Source organism: Anomaloglossus baeobatrachus, chromosome 5 (assembly GCF_048569485.1).
Source record: "Anomaloglossus baeobatrachus isolate aAnoBae1 chromosome 5, aAnoBae1.hap1, whole genome shotgun sequence".
Taxonomy (NCBI): Eukaryota; Metazoa; Chordata; class Amphibia; order Anura; family Aromobatidae; genus Anomaloglossus; species Anomaloglossus baeobatrachus.
Genome location: NC_134357.1, coordinates 64,708,395 through 64,735,826, shown reverse-complemented (window position 1 = coordinate 64,735,826; position 27,432 = coordinate 64,708,395). Strand labels below are relative to the sequence as shown.

The 27,432-nt window shown below is 49.1% G+C and overlaps 1 protein-coding gene across 1 annotated transcript in view; it reads right to left on the bottom strand.

Annotated features, from left to right (window-relative positions):
• The window catches only part of MARCHF5 (membrane associated ring-CH-type finger 5), a 64,614-nt gene extending 40,425 nt beyond the window's left edge, over positions 1-24,189 (bottom strand). The window contains exon 1 of the mRNA XM_075348562.1: positions 23,972-24,189. Coding sequence (XP_075204677.1) covers positions 23,972-24,015 — 44 coding nt within the window. The 5' untranslated portion in view covers positions 24,016-24,189. The remainder of the gene's footprint in view (positions 1-23,971) is intronic.
• Between the last annotated feature and the right edge of the window lie 3,243 nt (positions 24,190-27,432).

Genomic DNA, 27,432 nt, shown 5'->3' with positions numbered 1-27,432 from the left:
AAAAATGAAAAGAAAATAAGAATGAAGCGATTGCTTCATACACGGCGCAGGTGTACACTGCTCCCGCGCGGTTATCCCACTGCTCCTGCAGCCTCCCTGGGCCGCTCATCATTGCTCATACATATGCACTGCTTTCCCCACCCACCGGCCGTCCTGGCATCTGTGATTGGTTGCAGTCAGACACGCCCCCAGCCTGTGTAACAGCCTCTGCCTGTATCCAATGACAGGCGCTGTCTGTGGGTCTGAATCATGATGCAGAGGCTTAGGATGAGCAGAGGCGGACACCTCATCGCAGGCGCAGATCATCCTGAGCCTCCAGCTGCATGCAGCAGGCAGCTCAGGATGAGCAGAGGATGCCACCTCATCGGACACAGCTCATTCTGAGCCACCTGCTGCATGCAGCAGGTGGCTCAGGATGAGCAGAGGGGGGACACATCATTGCGGACGCAGAGATCTGTCATCCCTTCCCCCCGCCCCCATCTAGGGGTCTTACCATCAGACCTCCGCTTCTTTTATAAACAACTCCATGCCAACGTGGACTTAGAAAAAGAATGTTTATTCTAAAAAAGGGCTGCATTTTGAACACTCCCCCCCCCATCCCCCATCACGTGACAAATTACATCATACTAGGAAGGAGCCCCTACATTCTAGCATCTACCTTTATTTTTAGTGCACGATCGGGGCTGTGTGCGCCTAGAAGTGAACGTGTGACCTGGAAGCAGCGGCCCGCCATGACACGAAGCTTCATTGGAGTACACCGCGCGCGCTCCTATCCCTTCCACCAACATATTTAATTGCCGGATTCTGGTTCCCATAGACTTATATGGGTTCCAGATTCCAGACCGAAACTGGATTTTTAAAAAAATTAGTAGGTACCCTCCAATCCCAGTTTTCTGCGAGTCCGTTCATCTCTAGTCACTAATATTTCATTCCACACCCCGCTTTAGTCCCCCGCGTGTATGAGGCCACACAGATACACATCAGGTATACATTTGGATAGAACATATGAGGTGTGACATAATGGCTTCGTCTAGGTTCATTTATACTGCCGTTGGTCCCCGCTTCCATACATCACAAATCCCCTTCATTTAGCTGCTGCCATCCGACCGCTCACCACCGTACAGTCTACCAGGATGAGGGAAAGTGACAATTTCAGTAGAGAATAATGAAGCTCTGCCCTCCGAGACGGAAAAGGTCAAAAAATCTATTTTCAAACTAGGGCCGATATGTGGCAAGTTAATTGGAATCCATGGAAACTATTTTATTGCTGAAAATATAGATTGCACATTGCTGTGCATCAGTAAACATGTCAGCGCTGTACATTTGTCGCTTGGCAGGACGGATCTGCCGGGTTGTGTCATCGCAGCTTCCTTTTACTCCAAATATCACAAAAATATAAAAGATAATCACTTGTAAAGAGTTTATATAAAAGCCGGCCACGGTAACAGTCACAGCTAACGGTACCCCGATCTCTGATGGTGACGGATCATTCTTTATATCTCCAGCACTATTACATGGACACGGCATTAAAGAGACCGGGACAGATTTAAAGGGAAAGTTACAACTTGGAGTTACCTATTCATCATTATGGGGAATATGTTGCCAGGTTTTTTCTCCCTCATCTGAGAGCAGTATAATGTAAGGACAGAGACCCCGATTCCAGCGATGTGTCACTTACTGATCTGTTTGCTGTCATTTTGATCAAATCAATGTTTTCTCTGCTGCAGTAAGGGTTAGCACACACGAGCGTATGACTCGGACGAGTGCACTGCGAGAAAATCTCCCATTTCACTCGGACCAATATTATTCAATGAGATAGAGCAGATGGTCAGCGTTTGTCTCATCCAGATTCTGGATGAGCAAAACGTCACAGCGTGCAACAATTGTCAGTGAGAGACATGTCACTCGCACCCATACAAGTCTATGGGTGCGAGTGAGGCTATGTGCGCACGTTGCGTACAGTCACTGCAGAAATTTCTGCAGCGATCTGAAGAGCACATGTGCGCTTTAAATCGCTGCAGAAATGTCCGTAGTGAAAAAAAAAAAAGCCGATTCCATGCGCTCTGCCTGCAGCTCCTGCCATAGACAGAGCAGGAGCTGCCGGCAAAGCGCACGGAAGAAGTGACATGTCACTTCTTAGAACGCAGCGCTTCGGCAAAAGCCGAAGCGCTGCGCTCTAAAATGCCATGTGCGCACGGCCGGCCCCTGCACAATCTCCATAGACTGTGCAGGGGACGCAGGACGCATGCAGTTACACTGCGCTACAAAGCGCAGCGTAACTTCATGTATTTACGCAACGTGCGCACATAGCCTAAAACATCAGACTGCACTCGGATGACATTCAAGTGCAGTGCAATATACGCACAGGCTGACAATGGAGGAGATGGGGGGGGATTAACCCCTCCTTCTCCTCCACAGCTGTGATCTGATTGCAGGATCAGATCACAGTTGCATACACTCGGCTCACACTTGCAGCAGAGCGGGAGCCGAGGGTCATTAGCATATCGCATCTGATGCACCCGCATTGGATGCCATACAATGGTGTGAATCCAGACTTCTACAGAGGTCATGAATATGCTGCACGCCAAGTAGTCCTCTAATGATAATCTGCTGCTGATTAAACAGTGATTTTATCAATACTACACTAAGCAGCCCAGTGACATCGCTGAAATCAGGGTCCCTGTCTCTACATTATGCTGCTCTCATATTAGGTGGCAAAAACCTGGTGAGATTACCTTTAAGGAGTCATCCAGATCCACAGTTCTCAGCCTGTGCTCATTGTACCCCAAGGATCATTTATGAAAGATACTGTGGTTATATAGGTTGAAAAAAAGACCCCGGTCCATCTAGTTCAACCTTCCTCCACCAATTATACATTTTGTTATTAAGTCATTTATAACCGACAATGTTGAATGTACTGAGAAATCATCCAGCCCTTTTATAAAAGCTGTTATTGTATCTGCCATTACTACCTCTTGTGGTAGGGCATTCCACAGTCTGACTGCTCTAACTGTAAAGAACCCTTTCCTATTTAGCTGCCGGAATCGCTGTTCTTCCAGTCGCAGTGTATGTATTGCTAGAAAAAAATGTTTAAGCAGCAAAAATTTAAACAACGGTTATTTAGGCACTTATTTTCTTTCCTTAAAACGTGATGAGAATGGTGTAAAATAATATAAATAGCAATGATCACATTACCGATCCCTCACCCTTCTTGTGCTAAGTCCCCTCCATCCCAACAGTCTGTACTTCCTGCTCGGTCTGGACCGAGCAGGAAGCTCTGCAGCCAATCACTGGCTGTGTGAAGGATGTGGCGGTCACTGTTGCAGCCAATGATTGAGCTTCTTATTTATCTGAAAGGTCACATGCCCGCTGCAGGCAGAGTCCGGCAGAGAACCATCACAACAGGCGTGTCAGGGATCGGTAGAGTGCGTCTTATTACTTTATAACGTAGAAGCAATAAATACCGTATTTTTCGGATTATAAGACACACTTTTTCTCCCAAAAAATTGGGAGGAAAATGAGTGGTGCATCTTAAAATCCGAATATAGCCTACTGGTGGGGCTGTCTGTGCGGACGGCCAGGTATGTGTGGCCGGGTGCCTGTGGCTGCGTGCCGGCTCCCTGCCGGTGCCGGCGGCCAGTTGCTTCTCTGTGCGGGTGGGTGGGTGGGCGAGCGGCCTGCTGGCTGCCACCCTGTGCGTGCGGCTGGGCGGACTGCAGTGGCTGTGCGGCGGGTGTCCAAGTGTGTCTGCAGTCCCGGTTTCAAATGATGGTGCCGGGTGTCAGCGCGTGCGCAGATGGAGCTCTTGGATGAGATCTCCATCTATGTACATGCCGCTCCGGGAGTCGAGCGCAGATAGAGCCCTTGGATGAGAGCTCCATCTGCGCAGGTCTGGCTGCCATCACTTGAACCGGGACCACGGACACACTGGGACACACCCCACCGGCCTGCTCCACCACTGAGCCGTCACCGCCGCTGCCACCACTGAGCCGTTACCGCCACTGCCACCACTGAGCCGTCACCGCCGCTGCCACCACTGAGCCGTCACCGCCGCTGCCACCACTGAGCAGTCACCGCCGCTGCCACCACTGAGCAGTCACCGCCGCTGCCACCACTGAGCAGTCACCGCCGCTGCCACCACTGAGCAGTCACCGCCGCTGCCACCACTGAGCCCTCACCGCCGCTGCCACCACTGACCTGCTGCTGCAATCACTGACCGCCGCTGCCAGCTCAACCTCTGCCCCCTGTGACCCGCTTCACCACCACCGCTGCCCCTCCCTGGTAAGACAACACCAGAGTATAAGACTGATCCCATTTTTATTTAGATTTTTTTTAACCTTTTTTTCTCTCTAAATTTGGGGTGCGTCTTATAATCCGGTGCGTCTTATAAAACAAGAAATACGGTATATATCTTCAGTCGTACAATTTTCTGAGTCCTGTAAGCCTTCATTTCACTTTTCGTTCCCTTGAAGGGTGACACGTTGTCCTTCTAGAACACAAGGTTGAACTCTGTGATCGGAAAGTGTCACCGTCATGTTCTCTACAGCTGGAACGGCTTTCATAAATAATAAAGTTGAGCAAATATTGTCAGCGCTGGTATTTTTGGAAAGACTCCCAGCTAAAGCAGGAAGAGAAAACATCGGAAGAAGTCTCAGTACGGCCTGAGAATCCACACCTGACACAACATGGACTTTACAGCCCTAACCTTTAGTCCCCGTCCTATTATACCACTCGCAAGACGTTGCGAGAGATGCCCCTTCACCCCCGGGTGATTTTTGTTTTTCCTCCCCCTGCTTCCAAGAGAGCTATAACTTTTTTTATTTTTCCATCTATACATGCATATAAGGGCTTGTGTTTTTGAGGGACAAGTTGTACTTTTGAATGACACCATTCATTCTGCCATATATTGTACTGGAAAAAAAGCAAAAGAAATTCTAAGTGCGGTAAAATTGCAAAAAAAAAAGTGCAATTCCATCATTGGTTTTGGAGGGGTTTAATTTACCATGTTCACCATTTGGCAAACCGGACCTGGTAATATAATTCCCCAGGTCACTATGTGTTCGTAGATATCAAAAAATGTATAATTTTACTTCTAAGTGATAAAAAAATTCACACGTTTGTAAAAAATAAAAAAATAAAAAAATAAAAAAAAAAAGAAGAATAGCGCTTTTATCACTGTTTTACAAGACCCACAGCATTCTCATTTTTCGGGATCTGGGGCTCAGTGACTTCTTATTTTTTTGTTTCTTGAGCTGACGTTTTTGATTATACCATTTTTGGTATTTTGATCGCCTGTTATTGCTTTTTAATGCAATATTGTGGGGACCAAAAAACTAATTCTGGCGTTTACATTTTTTTCTCCTCACTATGCTGTGTACCGATCAAACGGATTTTATATTTTAAAAGATCAAGCATTTCTGAACGCGGCAATACCAAATATGTGTATTTTTTATTTTTTTATTTTCAAAAGGGCAAAAAGGGGGGTGATTTGAACTTTGGGAAAGTGGGAAAAGGTTTCATATTTTTCATATTTATCGATTTTACTAAAGGGGATTTAAAGACTGCACAGTTTGATTCGCTTTTGCTGATTAGGAAATCTTATTCTCCTGTGAGTGGCAGCGCTCTGCCAGCATTCACAGGAAGTGAGTCGCAATAGTAGTCATCAGCTGACCCCACGCTGTAATGATCACCTAAGGCGCCCTGTGATCGGGTCACGGGAGCACCGATGGCAGCGGGAAATGACGTGATCCCAGCCGGAGTGCGTTAAACTGACAGTGACTGCAATCTAACAGAGCAATCTAATGGGTTAACAGGTGCGGGAGGAGCGTAGATCCACCCACGCCTGTTAGTTGTACATGTCTGCAGATCAGCATTAAAAGGAACACACACAATATAAATACCCTGAATCCTTAGTGTGAATGGACCGCTGATTATTCCCTGCCTGAATTGGTGATGTGCATCATAACTGTGATGATAGTATTGCAAGTTCAAGTCACCATCACATTATGGGTGTCAGGTCCGAGCATTCCTATATGAACAGTGTCCTGGAAAGTTGATTGGTCATCGTGGGCCAGTTGAATGGCCACCAAGGTCTCCCAATCTGACCCCCTTAGGGGTACTTTTCACACTGCGATATCGCTAGCCGATGCTAGCGATGCCGAGCGCGATAGTACCCGCCCCTGTCGCACATGCGATATCTTGTGATAGCTGTCGTAGCGAACATTATCGCTATGGCAGCTTCACATGCACTTACCTGCCCTGCGACGTCGCTCTGGCCAGCGAACCGCCTCCTTCCTAAGGGGGCGTGTCGTGTGGCGTCACAGCGACATCACACGGTAGGCGGCCAATAGAAGCGGAGGGGCGGAGATGAGCGGGACGTAAACATCCCGCCCACCTCCTTCATTCCGCATAGCCGGTAGAGGCAGGTAAGGAGATGTTCCTCGCTCCTGCGGCTTCACACACAGTGATGTATGCTGCCGCAGGAACGAGGACCAACATCGTATCTCCTATTGGTGCGACATTATGAAAATGTCCGACACTACACAGATCACCGATTTACGACGCTTTTGTGATCGTTTATAGGCGCATCTAGGCTTTACACGTTGCGACGTCTTTACCGACGCCGGATGTGCGTCACTTTCGATTTGACCCCGATGATATCACAGTAGCGATGTCGCAACGTGCAAAGTACCCCTTAGACTTTTATCTTTGGGGTCATCTGAAGGCAATTGTCTATGCTGTGAAGATACAAGATGTGCAGTATCTGAAACAACGGATACTGGAAGCCTGTGCTAGCATTTCTTCTGCGGTGTTGCTATCAGGCTATGTGCGCACTAGAAATGTGAAGTTTCTCAAGAAAATTTCTCGAGAAACTTCTGGGAGTGAAAGATTTCCGGACCTCCGGAAAAAATCCGCACCAAATCCGCATGCGGATTTGACGCGGATTAGCCGCGGAATTGCCGCGATTTTCCCGCGGGTGGTTCCCTGCGGATTTCTGCAGGCTGTACTGCCGAAATCCGCAGGGTACCTGCGGAAATAATGGACATGTTCATTTTCTCAAGAAAGTTTCTCGAGAAATTCTTCTCGCGGAAATTTCTTGAGAAAAATCCGCACCAGTGCGCACAGCTTTTTTTTTTTCCCATAGAATTTGCTGGGAAATGTCTGCACAAAGATTGCAGACATTTCTCAAGAAATTTCCGCGGCAAATCCGCGGGTAAATCCACGGGTAAAAAGCTCTAGTGCGCACATAGCCTTAGTGTGTCAAGAGTGGGACTAGAGGGTTGCATTGACAATCCAACACAATGGGCAGCACTTTAAACACATTTTATAAGTAGTAATAAAATTGTAAATAACTAACAAATTAATAAAGTTAAGTTAAAACCAAGCACACCATTGTTTTTCTTGTGAAATTCTCAATAAGTTTGATGTGTTACATGACCCTCTTCCCATTGGAAAAAAAGAACGTTGGATCCAAAATGTCCGACTTCAAAATGGCCACCATGGTCACCACCCATCTTGAAAAGTGTCCCCCCTCCCATATACTAATGAGCCACAAACTGGAAGTCGATATCACCAACCATTCCCATTTTATTTTGGTGTATCCATATAAAAGGCCCACCCTATAAGATCTATATCTATCTATATCTATATAAATTAATTTGTACACATCCCAAAATTGTCTCAAATACTAGAGGTGGTTACACCCAAAAAAAAAAGGGCCACATATAGCTCTAGAAAATAGAAAATGAAAAGTTATGGCTGTTGGAGCGAGATATACACCTATACACCGTATTTTTCACTTTATAAGACGCACCCCCAAATTCGGTGACGGAAAAGAGATTTTTTTTTTTTAAATGTTAAATGGGGTCCGTCTTATAATGCCAGTGTCCAGCTAACAAATCATATAGGGTATATGTCCCTTATAACACCCCCCATCCTAAAATTAGCCCCCTTAATCTGGATATGGCCCCCTTATATTGAACACAGTCCCCTTGTGCTGGCACATGTCCCCCAGTGATGCCACGTCCCCTACAGCTGGCACAGGTCTCCTATAGATGGCACACGTCCCCCTGTGCTGCCCATGGCCCCCTATGGCACACGTCCCCCTGTGCTACCCATGGCCCCCTATAAATTGCAAATGTCCCCCTGTGCTGCCCATGGCCCCCTATGGATGGCACACGTCCCCCTGTGCTGTCCATGGCCCCCTATGGATGGCACACGCCCCCTGTGCTGGATATGGCCCCCATGTTGCTGCCCATAGTAAAATAAAAACTATTTCCTTACCTTCTCCAGTGCTGTCCTCCCTCGTGTCTCCCTCTGTGCTGCTGAGCTCCTCCACTTTCTGCTTCTTGGTGCCGGTCATGTGATTGGCACAGCAGAGTGACATCATTTCTGCGTGTGATTGGCACAGCAGAGTGACATCATTTCTGCGTGTGATTGGCACAGCAGAGTGACATCATTTCTGCGTGTGATTGGCACAGCAGAGTGACATCATTTCTGCGTGTGATCGGCACAGCAGAGTGACATCATTTCTGTGTGTGATTGGCACAGCAGAGTAACATCATTTCTGCGTGTGATCGGCACAGCAGAGTGACATCATTTCTGCGTGTGATCGGCACAGCAGAGTGACATCATTTCTGCGTGTGATCGGCACAGCAGAGTGACATCATTTCTGCGTGTGATCGGCACAGCAGAGTGACATAATTTCTGCGTGTGATCGGCACAGCAGAGTGACATCATTTCTGCGTGTGATCGGCACAGCAGAGTAACATCATTTCTGCGTGTGATCGGCACAGCAGAGTAACATCATTTCTGTGTGTAATCGGCACAGCAGAGTGACATCATTTCTGCGTGTGATCGGCACAGCAGAGTGACATCATTTCTGCGTGCCTGATCACAGCGGCAACTGGGAGGTCAGGGAGACACGCTGGAGGTGGTAAGTAAAGAGTTTTTTATTTTACTATGGGCAGCAGCATGGGGTTGCCGCTCCCCCAGCCCATCACTGCGGCGCGGTTTCAGCACCATGGTGATGGACAGCAGCAGTGCATATTATATGAGCGGGAGCAGATCTCCCGCTGCCTCCTGCAGCCTCCACCAGCCTGCCTCAGCCGCCAAAATTTGGGGGAACAAAAGTGCATCTTATAAAGCGAAAAATATGATATATATTAGAACGTGCTCAGCATAAATGGAGTGCACCTCTGTTAAAGAGTAACATCTAATCAATATCTCACTAAATACAAGAACAATTTCCAAACTCGTTCAAACTCTGTTTTGTCAAACATTTGTTTAACCCATAACATGAAAGGAAAGTTAATAATGTAGCTTTCAGGATAGCCATGTGTGTAGGATGTGTTGTGTTATTTGTTAAACCTAATAAATATTGTTAAAAGGAAAAAAAAAAAAAGTAACTCCTTACAAAATCTTCAATTTTACTTAAATTAATTGAGTACTCCTGCGGCCCCATGTAAGGACACTGCCATATTTCACGGTAGGTACCAAACTAAAACTGGACCTTGATGACAATAACTGTGCATACACTTTGCATTAATAATACCATAATGCAGTCATCCCCAATACACCAGGTCAGATAATGTGAGAAAAAAAAACGAGATAAAGTTTCAAAATTCCTTTTATCAATTTTTGACTTTTAAATCCAGAAATGTTCATAGAAATTTGACAATCAAACGATCAGCAACCAAATTCACCATGGTCCAAAGCAATCCGGTGTTAATGATTCTAGGAATTCATTCCGAAGAGCAAAAGCAGAGACGATGCTTGAATAGAAATTTCGCACTTGTAGCAACATTTTGCGGAACCTCCCCTTTCTCACGTACTGTGCTCTTGGTGTTGGGGAGCGACATTTCATTGATGGTATCATGAATTCACAGATATCCTGCTCTATAAGGAAAGAGAAGATGCTCCCAACACTCAGTGCTTTTGGTAGATGTGCAATTATCCAACAGGACATTGATCCAAAACACACATATGCTGCATTTCTGAAAAAGAACAGCGTGAAAGCAATTCAGTGGCTGAGTCTCCTGATCTGAACGCCTATAGGGAATTCTGAAGAGACGAGTTGTAACTAGTGATGAGTGAGCACTACCATGCTCGAGTGCTCAGTACTCGTAACGAGCAGTTGTATGCTCGAACAGGCTCGACGTGAGTTCCAAGTATACTGGAACTGAATGGGGAACTCAAATATTCTTCCGGAAGATCTTCCATTGCTTTTCCATTAATAGTCTGTAAACGAGTCGAGCCCGTCCGAACGTGTCCAACTGCTGGTTATGAGTACCGAGCACCTGAGCACGGTAGTGCCCTCTCATCACTAGTAACGAGTACCAAGCACCCAAGCATGGTAGTGCCCTCTCATCACTAGTAACGAGTACAGAGCCCCTGAGCATGGTAGTGCCCTCTCATCACTAGTAACGAGTACCAAGCACCCAAGCATGGTAGTGCCCGCTCATCACTAGTAACGAGTACAGAGCCCCTGAGCATGGTAGTGCTCGCTCATCACTAGTTACGAGTACCAAGCACGGTAGTGCCCTCTCATCACTAGTTACGAGTACTGAGCACTCGAGCATGGTAGTGCCCGCTCATCACTAGTTACGAGTACAGAGCCCCTGAGCATGGTAGTGCCCTCTCATCACTAGTTACGAGTACCAAGCACCCAAGCATGGTAGTGCTCGCTCATCACTAGTTACGAGTACCAAGCACCCAAGCATGGTAGTGTCCGCTCATCACTAGTTATGAGTACCAAGCATCCAAGCATGGCAGTGCCCGCTCATCACTAGTTACGAGTACAGAGCCCCTGAGCATGGTAGTGCTTGCTCATCACTAGATACAAGTACTGAGCACCTGAGCATGGTAGTGCCCGCTCATCACTAGTTACGAGTAGCGAGCACCCGAGCATGGTAGTGCCCTCTTATCACTAGTTACGAGTACCGAGCACCCAAGCATGGTAGTGCCTGCTCATCACTAGTTACGAGTACCAAGCACCCAGCATGGTAGTGCTCGCTCATCACTAGTTACGAGTACCGAGCCCCTGAGCATGGTAGTGCCCGCTCATCACTAGTTGTCACCACTCTTCATCATCCAGGCTCTAACAGAGATCATGATTGAAGAATGGAAAAAGATGATGCAATGTGTCACTAAATTTGTTCCTTCGATGCCTTCGAAGACGACTAAAAATCATGCAGGTCGTTTATGAAACTCAGTCTTGTCAAAATTTGGTAAATTGTTAGTGTTCTGTGAGATATTGATTAAAATCTTACTTTTTGACCCTGGATCAGCAGGGCATTTATTGAGGCGATAGCAGAATACAGAGGTCGGCTATCTTCAAAGGTCGCATAGAGAATGCATGGAACAGCAGTGCACATGACCGTCTAACACTGGACTAAAAACACAGCGAACAATAAAACTCGAAATCTCCCCCTTTCCAGAGATTTAGCCACCCGAATTTAGGCTCTATAGAAATAAAAGGAGAAAATGAGTGTCAAGTCTGTTGAATGCAAAACCACAGTTTTTACACAAAGGGTCTTAAAGAATTAAAGTGACGGCACCCAAAGAGTCACTCTTGAAGGGGCAGCAACCATATAGCCACTAAGGAGGGGCAACTTAACTTTCTTCAAAATCTGTAACCATAGCAGCAGCTGTCAACAACCAGCACAGACGTAACTGGAGCCTCACTTATGAGCATTGCCTCACAGAAAGATCGTTCTGGTTGACTATAGATAGAAGTAACTGGGGCCTCATTTATGAAGATTGCCTCACAGCAAGATCGTCCTGTTGCCGTGACATACCAGTCCTCTAGATCAGATCTGGGCAAAGTGTGTCCCGTGGGCCACATGTGGCCCTTTGGTTGTTCTGGTGCGGCCCGTGGACAGGGACAGCCAAAGAGCTAGATACAGTAGTGTCCTGCACCACGCGGCCGCCCCCTTGCCCAACGTTTGACTACCACTGGTATCTGCATCCTTTGGATCCACATAACAGTGAACATAATGATGGAACATAGAAGAGCGCACCCACGGCCCCTATCATTGAGCCATTGCATTTGGGAGCGCAGCAGGCGCAATTACTTTACTGTATCGCATCGACTGCACAGCACAGACTAAGGCCTGTGCCACACTCGCGTTAAAATAATGCATGTGCCGCGAGACACGTATTTTCCTTGTGGGTTGCGTTAGGTAAGTATGTGTCGCCGGCACGTGCGGGTGTGTTCTCCGTGTGCTATCCGCGATAACACACGGAGAACCGGTAATTTACATAATCACGAGGTCATTGCTGCTGTCCAGGGTACTGATCTTCGGCTCCAGCCACGCCCACTCCCAGCTGATGCTGCTTCCGGCAGATCGGAGGGGCGGAGATCAGCGCCCATGACAGCACGCCCACCTCCTTAACACGCTCATAACGAGCGGCGGCCGACAGCAACTGTTTGGAGCGGAAGATTCTGCAGGGCTGGTGGAGGTATGTGGTTTTCTTTATTTTAAAAGAATGACACATGTTTCTCTGGCGCGTGTCACACGGGACCGCATCCACACTACATCCGTGTGGTACGGGTGCGGGCCGTGTGACACCCGTGCTGCCGGAGAATACGTGGACCTGTCGGCGTGAGGAACACGCGGAACTACGGAACGGACACACGTTCCGTTCCAAAATACTAACGTGTGTCCAAACAATTATGAAATCATATGTTCACGTGTGTACATGCCTCCGGTACGTGAAAAAACTGACAAACACGTACCGGAGGCATGAACGTGTGATAGAGGCCTGAAGCAGTGAGAAACGGGGGTGAGGCGAGTAACTGGATTTTTTTCTAATTCACAGTACATTGTGAAAAATTGTGGGACATCATGCGGCACCCCAAGGGAAAAGTGTGGGGACATCCTGCTGCACCCCCAAGGGGAAACTGTGGGGACATCCTGCTGCACCCCCAAAGGGAAAGTGTGGGGACATCCTGCTGCACCCCCAAGGGGAAAGTGTGGGGACATCCTGCTGCACCCCCAAGGGGAAAGTGTGGGGACATCCTGCTGCGCCCCAAGGGGAAAGTGTGGGGACATCCTGCTGCGCCCCAAAAAGAAAGTGTGGGGACATCCTGCTGCGCCCCAAGGGGAAAGTGTGGGGGCATCCTGCTGCGCCCCCAAGGGGAAAGTGTGGGGACATCCTGCTGCGCCCCCAAGGGGAAAGTGTGGGGACATCCTGCTGCGCCCCCAAGGGGAAAGTGTGGGGACATCCTGCTGCGCCCCCAAGGGGAAAGTGTGGGGACATCCTGCTGCGCCCCCAAGGGGAAAGTGTGGGGACATCCTGCTGCGCCCCCAAGGGGAAAGTGTGGGGACATCCTGCTGCGCCCCCAAGGGGAAAGTGTGGGGACATCCTGCTGCGCCCCCAAGGGGAAAGTGTGGGGACATCCTGCTGCGCCCCCAAGGGGAAAGTGTGGGGACATCCTGCTGCGCCCCCAAGGGGAAAGTGTGGGGACATCCTGCTGCGCCCCCAAGGGGAAAGTGTGGGGACATCCTGCTGCGCCCCCAAGGGGAAAGTGTGGGGACATCCTGCTGCGCCCCCAAGGGGAAAGTGTGGGGACATCCTGCTGCGCCCCCAAGGGGAAAGTGTGGGGACATCCTGCTGCGCCCCCAAGGGGAAAGTGTGGGGACATCCTGCTGCGCCCCAAGGGGAAAGTGTGGGGACATCCTGCTGCACCCCCAAGGGGAAAGTGTGGGGACATCCTGCTGCGCCCCCAAGGGGAAAGTGTGGGGACATCATTCTACACGGGGAAGGGGAGGGCACTAGAATATAAAGGGTGTAATTTTGCATGAGTGGGCTGTGATATAATACAATGTAAGGGAGCTGGGTGGGGACATCAGTCTGTTTACATTACACAGCAAAACACATCATACTGTGTGAGGGGACCTTTTACAATGTGGTGGGTTTGCAGGGACATCATACTGTGTGTGGGGACTGTGGGGGCAACATATTGTATTGTGAGCTGTTGATCGAGGTACGAGGGAGAAATAACAGGAGCAGAATAATTTACTGCTTTATATAAACTTTATGAAAAGCAGCAAGTTGTGTTTTTTATTAGCTGCTAAAGGAAAGAATATGTAACAAGTATTAGCAGTAGCAGCGAGTCCCGAGACTTAACTCTGCAGAAAAACGGATATAAAACAATAATAATGAGCAAACTAAAAGCCTGGCAGACTGAATCGGTCCCTTGGGACAATTATTTGCCCATCCCTGATCGAGATCATTTCCAGCTGTTCTATCGTGTGACATCAAACAATACAATAAGGTACATCCCATGCAAGGTGTATAGAGGGAGCAAACACACCGTGCTCTGGGCACACAAGCAAACCTACAGTGACGTAACCGCAGACAGCGGAGGTAGGACAACAAATTAAAGGGCTTGTCAGGAATATGGACAAAAATGTCTTCTGAATATTCTGCACTATGCAAAAGGAAAGAATTACAACTACACATCTGTACTCCTAGAAACCCAAAATGGCATTTTCACGAACATTCGTACTGGTAACATAAGGCAGCATAAGATAAATAGTATCTACAATGTAATTGGTCCAGCCTGGTTCACAGAGCAATTACTATTTAACTAAGCAAGTCAAAAGAGTGTACAGTTAGGCCTTGTGCACACACTGCGTTTTTGCTGCATTTTTTGGTGCAGTTTGCTGCCCTATCCTTACCCCCAGCAAAGTCTTTGAGAATTCTGAAGTGCTGTGCGCACGCTGCTTCTTTTTTCCCTTGCAGCTTTCCGTGAAAAAGAAAGCAGCGTGTCAAGTGTTGGTGCGTTTTTTTCTGCGTTTTATAGCCCTTCCAGCTATTAATTTTACAAAACAAAACATGGTAAGAAAACGCAACAAAACGTACATCCGTTTTTTTGGTGCATTTTTCTGCCACAAGGTGTATTTTTTTGTACAGCTAATCAGCAGCGTGCACACACACCCTTTAAGAGGTTGCCTCAAGTACTTAAATGGCTGAAATTGCTTGCATTTAAAAAAAAAAAAAAAAAAAAAAAAAACAGCTTTGCAATTTAGTGGTACTTAATCCTCTCCATTCTCAAGAACAGATGAATTTTTATTTCTATTGTTGAAAGCTTCTTGCCTACGTTATCGGCCACCGCTGCAGTCTCAGAGTGGCCAGTTACTAGCAAGGAACCAGTCACCAGTTATGCCTTAGAAAACCTGCCCATCACCTTTAAAACCATGTAAATTAGGTTCCTAGAGCCCCTTTATACCCTCATAGGTGCCCCTACTTAGCTCAGAAAAGTGCTTAATTCATTTCCAGTGCTCCATGCAAATTGTGGGGTCCGGTGTGCTGGGTGATTACAGATCGCGCTCCGCACCTCCCCGGTCACTTCAGATGCTGCCTTTTTTAAATGGATGCAGTTAGTAAATCTCTTTTCTTTATTTTCACAGGTCTACGCGTTTCAAGGACATATCCGTCCTCTTCCTCAGGACAAAATGCAGAGAATACTATAGCGAAAAACAACTTTTTCGCTATAGTATTCTCTGCATTTTGTCCTGAGGAAGAGGACGGATATGTCCTTGAAACGCGTAGACCTGTGAAAATAAAGAAAAGAGATTTACTAACTTCATCTGGACTCCTGTGGTTTGGCGCGGTATTTAAACCTGCTTTTCTCCTGTTGTCTGAAATCATTCCGTTTTGCGGGACTGCTGCCTTCCACGTTACTTTCATGCTGTCAAAGGGGTTGTGACTGGCACAACCGCATCAGGTGAGTGTTCCTGTTATACATTGACCTCCCATTGCTATACCGGGTAAGACCCTATTTGCGCCTTTTCTTCCCACAGTTTTTTCGCTTTTTTAAATGGATGAAAGCGGATGACATTTTCTACTTCATCCACACAGTGCTGGAAGTCTCGCGCCTGCGCAGTGGAATCAGAGCCCTGTGCAGGCGCCTCACTCTGCCCTACTGAAAAGCCAGGGACGTACAAGTGAAGCCGATGCCTGCACATGACAGGTCTTTGCTCTGCCGGTCTCTGATTTTACCGCGTAGGAGTGAGACTTCAAGCACCGTATGGATGATGTCTGTTACAAGATGCGTTATTTGAAAGGACTGGGGCTGCGTGGAGCGGGATCTGGAGCGCTCGATCATTCTGGGCAGTTCTTGCAGAGCGGACATGAATCTAAACAGTTTTTTGCAGACATGCAGGGGAAGCTATGAGGATATAATATGGTTTTAGGAACGCCATCAACATGTTTCTAAAAGGTGATGAGCAAGGCTTATAAAGGCATAGAACTGGTGACAGATTCCCTTTAAAGGGAACCTGTCAGGTCTAATATGCACCCAGTACCACAAGCAGTTCTGGGTGCATATTGCTAATCCCTGCATCTAGTAGCATAGCTAAAGAGATCTTTAGAAAAATTATTTATAAAGATCCTTTATGATATGCTAATGAAGGCAGGGACTAGTCACAAGGGCATTATAACCCCGTTGCTAACCTGCCCTCTTCGCATGCTAGCACACCCAGAGGAGCGTGCTAACATGCTATTAAGCGCCCATTGCCTAGTGTCATCAGTGGTGACGCACGTACGGTTGTCCGTTGTCACCGCATTAGACGCCGGGTTTAGGGTCAGTGTACATGATCAGAATGCCCCGCACTTCCGGTCATGTGCACTATGAAGCCAGATGTATGCGCCCCGGTTTCAGAGAGGTCTAGTGTGCATGACCGTAAGTGCTGGGACTTCTGATCATGTGCACTGCCAGGCATCTGATGCAGCGACAACGGGCACAGGTACGTGCGTCACCGCTGAGGACGCTAGGCAATGGGCACTGAATAGTATTTTAGCATGTCCCTCTGGGTGTGCTAACATGCTAAGAGGGCGGCTAGTCGGGGGATAGAACACCCTTGTGACTAGTCCCTGTGCTCATTAGCATATCATAAAGGATCTTTAGAAATACTTTTTGTAAAGATCTCTTTATCTAGGATACTAGATACAGGGACAGTTAGCAGGGATTAGCAATATGCACCCAGAACTTTAAGGTCAGATTGCTGATTCCGACCAGCTTCAGTGGCCACGCGCTTCTATCTTTGCAGCAGCATGACAGAGGGCACAGGAATTAATAAGTACCCCATGTCATTTACATACACTATTATTACTGTCTACTCATTTACTAACTATAGGAAATATGCTCAATTTGTTGGTTTTTTGTTTGTTTACTTGGGTTCAGTCAGTGAAATGGTCACAGTGTGTATGTGCTCTTGCGCACTGCATGTATACCAATTTATGCTCAGACTCATTTCTTTATTTTTTTGCACATACAGGGATGTGGCCCCCTTTCTGAGCCACGTATGTCTCTATATAGTATCCGGTGGACACGTGTCTGAGCAGTCGGGGCCCCTGTGCTGCTCTGCCCTTGTTCACACTGAGGTTTGCTGACACAAGGTAAGGTTTTAATAATAGAGACCAGCTAGGACCGTCCTGACTGGGTATACCTTTACCTTGTCAAGGGGGGGGGGGTCTCTTTTGGGTTTTGTTTGTGAAATGGCCACAGTGTGAATCTAATGCATTGCCCATATACCAACTTATGCTCCGGCTCATTTCCTTAGTTTTATTAACAAATATAGCAACATGAAGTAATACTGCGAAGCCAAGGTGAGTTTCACATCACGTACTATATATAATCCCCCTCTGACACATGCGGCTGGGGCCAGTTTTGGAGAAAGTCACATCCTGTGATTCTCTGCAATATGAGAACTATGAGCAAAGTCCTAGCCGTCACTGGAGGCGGAAGGGTCGTTGACTTTAGTTATTGTCCTATTGCTATTATAGACCGACATATAAGACATAGTTACATAGTTACATAGTTACTTAGGTTGAAAAAAGACCTAGGTCCATCTAGTTCAACCTAAGACAGCCATGAAGTTTCAGTGCCTTAAAGGGATTGTCCCAAAAAAACATTCATCACCAATGCCAAGAATGTGGCGCCCAGTCTATGTGAATGGAGGAGTAGGGTGTGTGCAGCCACCACTCATGTAGATAGTAAATAGTGCAGTGGTCTCACACGCTCACTACATCCATTCACCGAGAAAGGACCCCCATGATCAGATACTTATTGGCTGTGGTGTGCATAGGTGATAAATGCTGCTGAGGATGAGCACTTTTTTTGCATTTTTTTTCTTTTTATAAAGGGAACCTGTCAGCAGGCTTTTCCCTTATTAGCTGCGGCCACCACCAGTGGGCTTTTATATACAGCATCTAGAATACTGTATACAAGAGCCCAGGCCGCTGTGTATAACGTAAAAAACACCTTTATTATACTCACCTAGAGGGCAGTGTGGTCTGATGGGTGTCGCTGCTCTCCGGTCCGGCGCCTCCTCTCTACTACGATCGCGGTCCTCCTTCTGAACACCATGTGGATGCCCCCCCACCCCCCCAAGCACAGCCGCACACACAGGCCGACATAGCGGTCCTGCGCAGGAACACTTTGACCTGCCCGCTGATGGCAGATCAAAGTCCTGTAATGTGCAGGCGCAAAGAAATGTCACAGTCCGCCCGCACATGCGCACTACAATACTTTAATATGCCCTCAGCATGGCAGATCAAAGTGTGCCTGCGCAGGAGTGCAATGCTGGCCTGTGTGGATGACGTAGGATGCGTCACCCACACAGGCCTCAGAAGAAGGACTACGGCGATCACAAAAGATGCAGGAGGCACCGGACCGAGAGCAGCGACACCCATCGGACCGGACCGCCTCTAGGTGAGTAGTATAAAGGTGTTTTTTACATTATAGAGAGTGGCGTGGGTTCTTATATACAGTATTCTAGAACGCTGAATATAACTGCCCACTGGTGGAGGCCACAGCTAATAAGGGAAAAACCTGCTGACAGGTTCACTTTATAAAAAGAAAAAAATGCAAGAAAAAGTGCTCATCCCCAGCAGCATTTATCACCTATGCACACTACAGCTGATAGGTATATGATCATGGGGGTCCATTCTCGGTGAATAGATGTAGTGAGCGTGTGAGACCACTGAACTATTCGCTGTCTATATGAGTGGTGGCCGCAGCTCATAAGGGAAAGTCTTTTACAATGAAGCCATAGATTTCCAATTGACAGCGATGGAAAACATTTCACAATCTTAACTTGATAAATCCAAAGCAGAAGGTAGAAATAACAGCGTTCGTTCTCTGAACCCTAAGGACATAAGCATTGTGCCATGGATGACCATGATTGATTGCTCTCAGTGAAAGAAACAAAATTATAGTTTTGTAGTTGTGATATCTTTTTCGGCATGCAACGCCCTGCTGAGATTCTGTAGGTCAGACGTACATTGACAGTGGTGATACCAAAGTTATACATTATATTCTTCCCTTTCTTTCTCATTTTGGTTTGTGTCACCATTTTCTAAGCTTCCACAACTGATTTACAATTCTGTCAATTGAGCGATATAAGACTTTGTTTTTGGCAGGATAACCCATTTATTGGCATACGTTTACCTTAATGTAGCAATACAAGACTAAACATGCTTTACGGGTTTTTATGTATTTATTTGAAAAACATGGGGGCGATTTTAACTCATTTTAAATGTTATTTTAAAACTAATTTTCACAGCCATTTATGTGACATGAACCTGGCATCGATTCATCAATACGTTCACGTATCTTGATATTAACAGTAGAGCCTCAAGGGGGTACCAACACTGCACACAGGGGGCTTTAGTGTCCGTAGTTTCCCCACCTCTGTGGATCTCATCACTTAAACACTGGTGGCTGGTCAACACTTGGGAATCTGACGTGTAACTAACAGCCTGAATGGTTGAGCAAATACTACACAAAACTGCAAATGCAAGACAAAAAATAAAAAGACAAAAAGTGCAATAAAAAAAAAAGTGCCTCCCCATTGTGGGAGGGTAAACGGGTCTGCTCTAACTGACTCATAACTAAGATTTTACTACGCAATGTGGTTATGAGCCAACCTCTGAGCAGTATTCCCTTCTGCATCCTAGATCAGTAACTGAAAGTAGTGCTTGTCGTATGGAGAAATAAAACCGAAACCACAGTGCACAACCTTTCTGAACGCACTGCACCAGTCACTGAGGTCGGAGTACGGCCGTCGGTTACCAAATGCCTCTGGGACCTTTAAGGCCTATTAACAGCAATGTTATAATTGATACATGCGCAGTCTCCATGATTCGCTGTGTGAATGGAAAGGTGGCCATGCACGCGCAGCACTCTCCATGGATTTGGACACATCTCTGGAAAAGATCGCGCGGCCTCTCGACATTCTCAGTACAACCTGAACTATAGCAATGCAGACTCGTCACATACACGCATTGCAGCTGTCACCTCAGATGGCACTGCCAACCTGGGGGCGTCGTACACAGAGCAGCGGGGGACATGGATTATATTAACCTGAGTAAAGTCTTATTATTCTGGATTTGTGGATTTTGCTGCAGATCTGTGGGTAGGCCAAAGGAAAATCAGCAACACCACATACTCCTCCCTCCCCCCCCCCCGCACTGTCGTATGCCATCTGCCCTCTCCCCAGCGCAGACCTCCACACTGCCACACTCTCTCCCCTCCAGCACAGCCGCACTCTCCCCCCCCCCCCAGCACAGCCGCACTCTCCCCCCCCCCAGCACAGCCGCACCCTCCCCCCCCAGCACAGCCGCACTCTCCGCTCCCCCAGCACAGCCGCACTCTGCCCCCCAGCTGCATTCTCTTCTGCCCCAGCACAGCCGCACTCTTCCCCCCCAGCACAGCTGCATACTCTTCCCCCCCAGCACAGCTGCATACTCTTCTCCCCAGCACAGTCGCACTCTGCCCCCCCCAGCTGCATTCTCTTCTCCCCCAGCACAGTCGCACTCTGCCCCCCCCAGCTGCATTCTCTTCTCCCCCAGCACAGTCGCACTCTGCCCCCCCCAGCTGCATTCTCTTCTCCCCCAGCACAGTCGCACTCTGCCCCCCAGCTGCATTCTCTTCTGCCCCAGCACAGCCGCACTCTGCCCCCCCAGCACAGCTGCATTCTCTTCTCCCCCAGCACAGCCGCACTCTGCCTCCCCCAGCTGCATTCTCTTCTCCCCCAGCACAGCCGCACTCTGCCCCCCAGCTGCATTCTCTTCTGCCCCAGCACAGCCGCACTCTGCCCCCCCCCAGCACAGCTGCATTCTCTTCTCCCCCAGCACAGCCGCACTCTGCCCCCGCCAGCTGCATTCTCTTCTCCCCCAGCACAGCCGCACTCTGCCCCCCCCAGCTGCATTCTCTTCTCCCCCAGCACAGTCGCACTCTGCCCCCCCAGCTGCATTCTCTTCTGCCCCAGCACAGCCGCACTCTGCCCCCCCAGCTGCATTCTCTTCTCCCCCAGCACAGCCGCACTCTGCCCCCCCCAGCACAGCTGCATTCTCTTCTCCCCCAGCACAGTCGCACTGCCCCCCCAGCTGCATTCTCTTCTCCCCCAGCAGAGCCGCACTCTCCCCCCCCAGCACAGCTGCATTCTCTTCTGCCCCAGCACAGCCGCACTCTTCCCCTCCCCAGCACAGCTGCATACTCTTCTCCCCCAGCACAGTCGCACTCTGCCCCCCCCAGCTGCATTCTCTTCTCCCCCAGCACAGTCGCACTCTGCCCCCCCAGCACAGTCGCACTCTGCCCCCCAGCTGCATTTTCTTCTCCCCCAGCACAGTCGCACTCTGCCCCCGCCAGCTGCATTCTCTTCTCCCCCAGCACAATCGCACTCTGCCCCCGCCAGCTGCATTCTCTTCTCCCCCAGCACAGCCGCACTCTGCCTCCCCCAGCTGCATTCTCTTCTCCCCCAGCACAATCGCACTCTGCCCCCGCCAGCTGCATTCTCTTCTCCCCCAGCACAGCCGCACTCTGCCTCCCCCAGCTGCATTCTCTTCTCCCCCAGCACAGCCGCACTCTACCCCCCCAGCACAGCTGCATTCTCTTCTGCCCCAGCACAGCCGCACTCTTCCCCTCCCCAGCACAGCTGCATACTCTTCTCCCCCAGCACAGTCGCACTCTGCCCCCCCAGCTGCATTCTCTTCTCCCCCAGCACAGTCGCACTCTGCCCCCCCAGCTGCATTTTCTTCTCCCCCAGCACAGTCGCACTCTGCCCCCAGCTGCATTTTCTTCTCCCCCAGCACAGTCGCACTCTGCCCCCGCCAGCTGCATTCTCTTCTCCCCCAGCACAGCCGCACTCTGCCCCCCCCAGCTGCATTCTCTTCTCCCCCAGCACAATCGCACTCTGCCCCCCCCCAGCACAGCTGCATTCTCTTCTGCCCCAGCACAGCCGCACTCTTCCCCTCCCCAGCACAGCTGCATACTCTTCTCCCCCAGCACAGTCGCACTCTGCCCCCCCAGCTGCATGCTCTTCTCCCCCAGCACAGTCGCACTCTGCCCCCCCAGCTGCATTCTCTTCTCCCCCAGCACAGTCGCACTCTGCCCCCCCAGCTGCATTTTCTTCTCCCCCAGCACAGTCGCACTCTGCCCCCCAGCTGCATTTTCTTCTCCCCCCAGCACAGTCGCACTCTGCCCCCGCCAGCTGCATTCTCTTCTCCCCCCAGCACAGTCGCACTCTGCCCCCGCCAGCTGCATTCTCTTCTCCCCCAGCACAGCCGCACTCTGCCCCCCCCAGCTGCATTCTCTTCTCCCCCAGCACAGCCGCACTCTGCCCCCCCCAGCTGCATTCTCTTCTCCCCCAGCACAATCGCACTCTGCCCCCCCAGCTGCATTCTCTTCTCCCCCAGCACAGCCGCACTCTGCCCCCCCCAGCTGCATTCTCTTCTCCCCCAGCACAGTCGCACTCTGCCTCCCCCAGCTGCATTCTCTTTTCCCCCAGCACAGTCGCACTCTGCCTCCCCCAGCTGCATTCTCTTTTCCCCCAGCACAGTCGCACTCTGCCTCCCCCAGCTGCATTCTCTTTTCCCCCAGCACAGTCGCACTCTGCCTCCCCCAGCTGCATTCTCTTTTCCCCCAGCACAGTCGCACTCTGCCTCCCCCAGCTGCATTCTCTTCTGCCCCAGCACAGCCGCACTCTGCCCCCCCCAGCTGCATTCTCTTCTCCCCCAGCACAATCGCACTCTGCCCCCGCCAGCTGCATTCTCTTCTCCCCCAGCACAGCCGCATTCTCTTCTCCCCCAGCACAGTCGCACTCTGCCTCCCCCAGCTGCATTCTCTTCTCCCCCAGCAGTCGCACTCTGCCTCCCCCAGCTGCATTCTCTTCTGCCCCAGCACAGCCGCACTCTCCCCCCCCAGCACAGCTGCATTCTCTTCTGCCCCAGCACAGCCGCACTCTTCCCCCCCCAGTACAGCTGCATTCTCTTCTCCCCCAGCACAGTCGCACTCTGCCCCCCCAGCTGCATTCTCTTCTCCCCCAGCACAGCCGCACTCTGCCCCCCCCAGCACAGCTGCATTCTCTTCTCCCCAGCACAGCCGCACTCTGCCCCCCCAGCACAGCTGCATTCTCTTCTCCCCCAGCACAGTCGCACTCTGCCCCCCCAGCTGCATTCTCTTCTGCCCCAGCACAGCCGCACTCTGCCCCCCCACAGCACAGCTGCATTCTCTTCTCCCCCAGCACAGCCGCACTCTGCCCCCCACAGCCGCACTCTGCCCCCCCCAGCACAGCTGCATTCTCTTCTCCCCAGCACAGCCGCACTCTGCCCCCCCCCAGCACAGCTGCATTCTCTTCTCCCCCAGCACAGTCGCACTCTGCCCCCCCAGCTGCATTCTCTTCTCCCCAGCACAGCTGCATTCTCTTCTCCCCCAGCACAGTCGCACTCTGCCCCCCCAGCTGCATTCTCTTCTGCCCCAGCACAGCCGCACTCTGCCCCCCCACAGCACAGCTGCATTCTCTTCTCCCCCCACAGCACAGCCGCACTCTGTCCCCCCAGGTGCATTTTCTTCTCCCCCCAGCACAGCTGCATTCTCTCTCCCCCCCAGCACAGCTGCATTCTCTTCTCCCCCAGCACAGCTGCACTCCTCCCCACACAGCCAGTCCCCGCCATTCACCTGTCCAGGATCTGCTGCAGGGATGCGCTGCTGGGCTCCGACATGACGTCCTCGGTGGTTTCCTGTGCGCTGCACTCACACGTCCATGCACAGGTCCCGGGGGTGATGACGCAGCCTCGCCACTGCCGCAGCCCGTACACCGGGGCCGGGCCGTATGTTGTTGTGAGGTCACCAGAGCTGTCGCACCTCTGCCGTCATGTGACCCGCCGTCCTTGCGTACCACGTCATACGCTAGTGACGTGAGCCGGAAGTCAGGGACCATGTGGCGGCGTTGCTTAGGTGACAGTCAGAGGGGTCCCGGCACGTGTATGGGGCTCATGCTGGCTGAGCTGGTGGGCTCCGCTCCGGGTTGTAGCTCCACAGTCAACCTATGCTGCTGACTTTCAGGATTTCCCTGTATTTGCAGCACTTGTCCTCCTTTATTATAATGCAGCCTATGGATTTATATTTTGTTCCTTCATTCATAGTTGCAAAGGAATCTGTCAGCAGGTTTTTGCTACGTAATTTGAGGACAGCATGATGTAGGGGTTAAAATACAGTTTTGAGCAATGGGTCTCTTATAAACCTTTGTGTTGTTCACCTGCAATGATTGTTTTAGCACCAGGACATTATCATTAACCCCATCCCTATGGTATAAAGAGAGCCTGGTGTGTTGCAGGGGCAGTGTTCTCAGCTTTGCTGCATGACTAAATCTAAAAACACTGTAGAACCGCTGCATCCAGTAAACTAAGTGATACACTGTTGGATTCAGGGGCACTGTGCCTGCATACGGCTCTCAGATATGGTAGCACAAATCTTGCCTTTAAATACCACTTAACTTTGGAAGAACAGAAAGAGGGACAAATGATGCTACTCACGTCACGGCAAATTTTGACCACACTCATTTGCCATTTCTTTCTGCCCTGGCAGGAGGAGATGTCAGATGGGCGTTGGCATTGACGGACATTCAGTAGATGCCCAGGACTGTCTGCTGTATCCCGGATGGTTGGGACTAGAGATGAGGAGATGAGCGGATCGATTCAGAGGACTTTGGTTCGGCGTCTAGGTCAGTGGTTCCAGGCCCATGTACAGGAGGCCGGGAATCTAACCTTCCGGCATCCCCGACACATATTTTAATTATCCAGAACTGGCGCAATATCATCTGTTCATCATGATCATCTCTAGTTGGGACCTGAGGATTTATTTTCTGTTCATAATTGTAGCAGCCAGAACCTTCTCACTTTTATATATGCTTCACTATATGACATTGCTTTTTGGTATCTGTAAGGCCATGTTCACACGTTGCATAAATGCTGTGGGTTTTTGTTTTCTTTTCTGTTGGTGTCCACAGCTATTATTTTTTAGTAATTTTATAGTAAGAAAAATATTTTATTCTTTCTCTAACATACAGGGACTTAGGGTACCGTCTCACTAAACGACGTACCAGTGATTCCGACCACGATATGACCTGGTCAGAATCACTGGTGAGCTGTCAATCAGGCAGATCTCATCAGCGACCAGTGACAAGCCACCAGCCCGTAGCGACTCGTAGAAGCGATGCTGCGCTTGGTAACCAAGTTTAATATCGGGTAACTAAGCAAAATGCTTTGCTTGGTTACCCGATATTTACCCTGGTTACCAGCGCACACCGCTTAGCGCTGGCTCCCTGCACTCGTAGCCAGGATACACATCGGGTTACTAAGCAGAGCGCTTCGCTTAGTTACCCGATGTGTACTCTGGCTACGTGTGCAGGGAGCAGGGAACCGGCAATGGCAGCCTGAGAGCTGTGTACGCTAGTAACCAAGGTAAATATCGGGTAACCAAGCAAAGCGCCTCGCTTGGTTACCCGATGTGTATCTTGGTTACCAGCGTCCGCAGCTTCCAGACGCCGGCTCTCTGCACATTCACATCGTTGCTCTCTCGCTGTCAAACACAGCGATGTGTGCTTCACAGCGGGAGAGCAACGTCCAAAAAAATGAACCAGCACTGTGTGAAATGATCAGCGATTTCACAGCAGGGGCCAGATCTCTGCTCAGTGTCACACACAGCGAGATCGCTAATGAGGTCACTGGTGCGTCACAAAAACCGTGACTGAGCAGCGATCTCGCTATGTGAGAAGTACCACTTCGAAATACACACCTATGTACAATGTATCTCTATGCACCAGTATAATCTGCCTGTGGTGTCTAAGCCTACAAAGAAGATACAAAATTCTCCCTGTGACATCATCATAACCTGTGGCTCAAATATTTAACTCCTGCCTGCAATTATAGAGGTTATGGGTTCTAGTCCTTCAGACACACACAAAAAAAATAGAAAAATTACATTTTTGCATTTTTTTTAAATTATTTTTTAGTAATTTTATAGGAATAAAACAGATAATTTGCTCACCTCTAGAATACTGGTACATAGACTGATGAGCAAAGGGGGAACAATGTTTTGACCTTTTGACTTTCCAGCTCCATAACTCATCATTCACTACAGCTTTGAGCGTGAGACGACCTTCATTTTATAGAAAATCATCTTGGCAATCTCATACATAAATTTGACATGCAATTTTTTAGCAAGTGATTAGTTATGCAGATTCTTGTCATGTCACTGCATTGTTACTGTTTTGCTCCTAAAAATCTAAATTAATTTTTTTATTATTTTGTTAGTATTTTGTAAATCCACATTTGGCTTTCAACACTGTCTTAATCCTGGGCATGCTCTCAATCAGATTCAAGCATGTCTCCACTGAAATTTGATCCAAGGTCTCTTCTACACATTCCCAATGGTGCATACTGGTCGGCTCACTTGGGTATGTATACAGCTTTTTTTCAACTCTACCCACAAGTGTTCGATTGGGTTGAGGTCTGGGGACTGAGAGGCCAATCCAGCACCTCTACTTCATTGTCAGTGAATCATTTTTTCACCAATTGCGACATATGCTTCTGGTTGTTGTCCTCCTGGAACACTATGTCGTCCTTTTCATACCCATTGTTCTCATGTACAAAGTAACATCTTGTAGGATACAGCATATACAATTACATAACATGGAATAAAAAAACGAAAATTACTACAACTGTGCCACAACAATGGCTTTCAAGTTTAGAGGAGGAAGGTGCTCCTTAGCAAAGATGGATAGGATCCACAGCACATTAGTTGTACCTCCAAGGACTGAGAAGAGCTAAAATTTGGTATTTGCCTTTTATTTACACAGGATACTTCCCCTCTGGTGGCTTGTGACAAGGCGGGTCATGGGATATGGCTGCAGTTTCCATAAAATTATGAAAACCCAACTTCAAAGATATCTCAGCCTCTGGGGTTCACAGGTGGGAGATATTGTGGTCATGATTCTCATCATGATTTTATGTTTCTATAGATATGAAACATGGCATGTCTATCATCATGCAGCTGGCAGATTTTAACTTGGAACTTATTGGCATGTCCCACAGTTATGAAAAAATATGCATTATGTTCTTCATTCTGGTATAACGCCG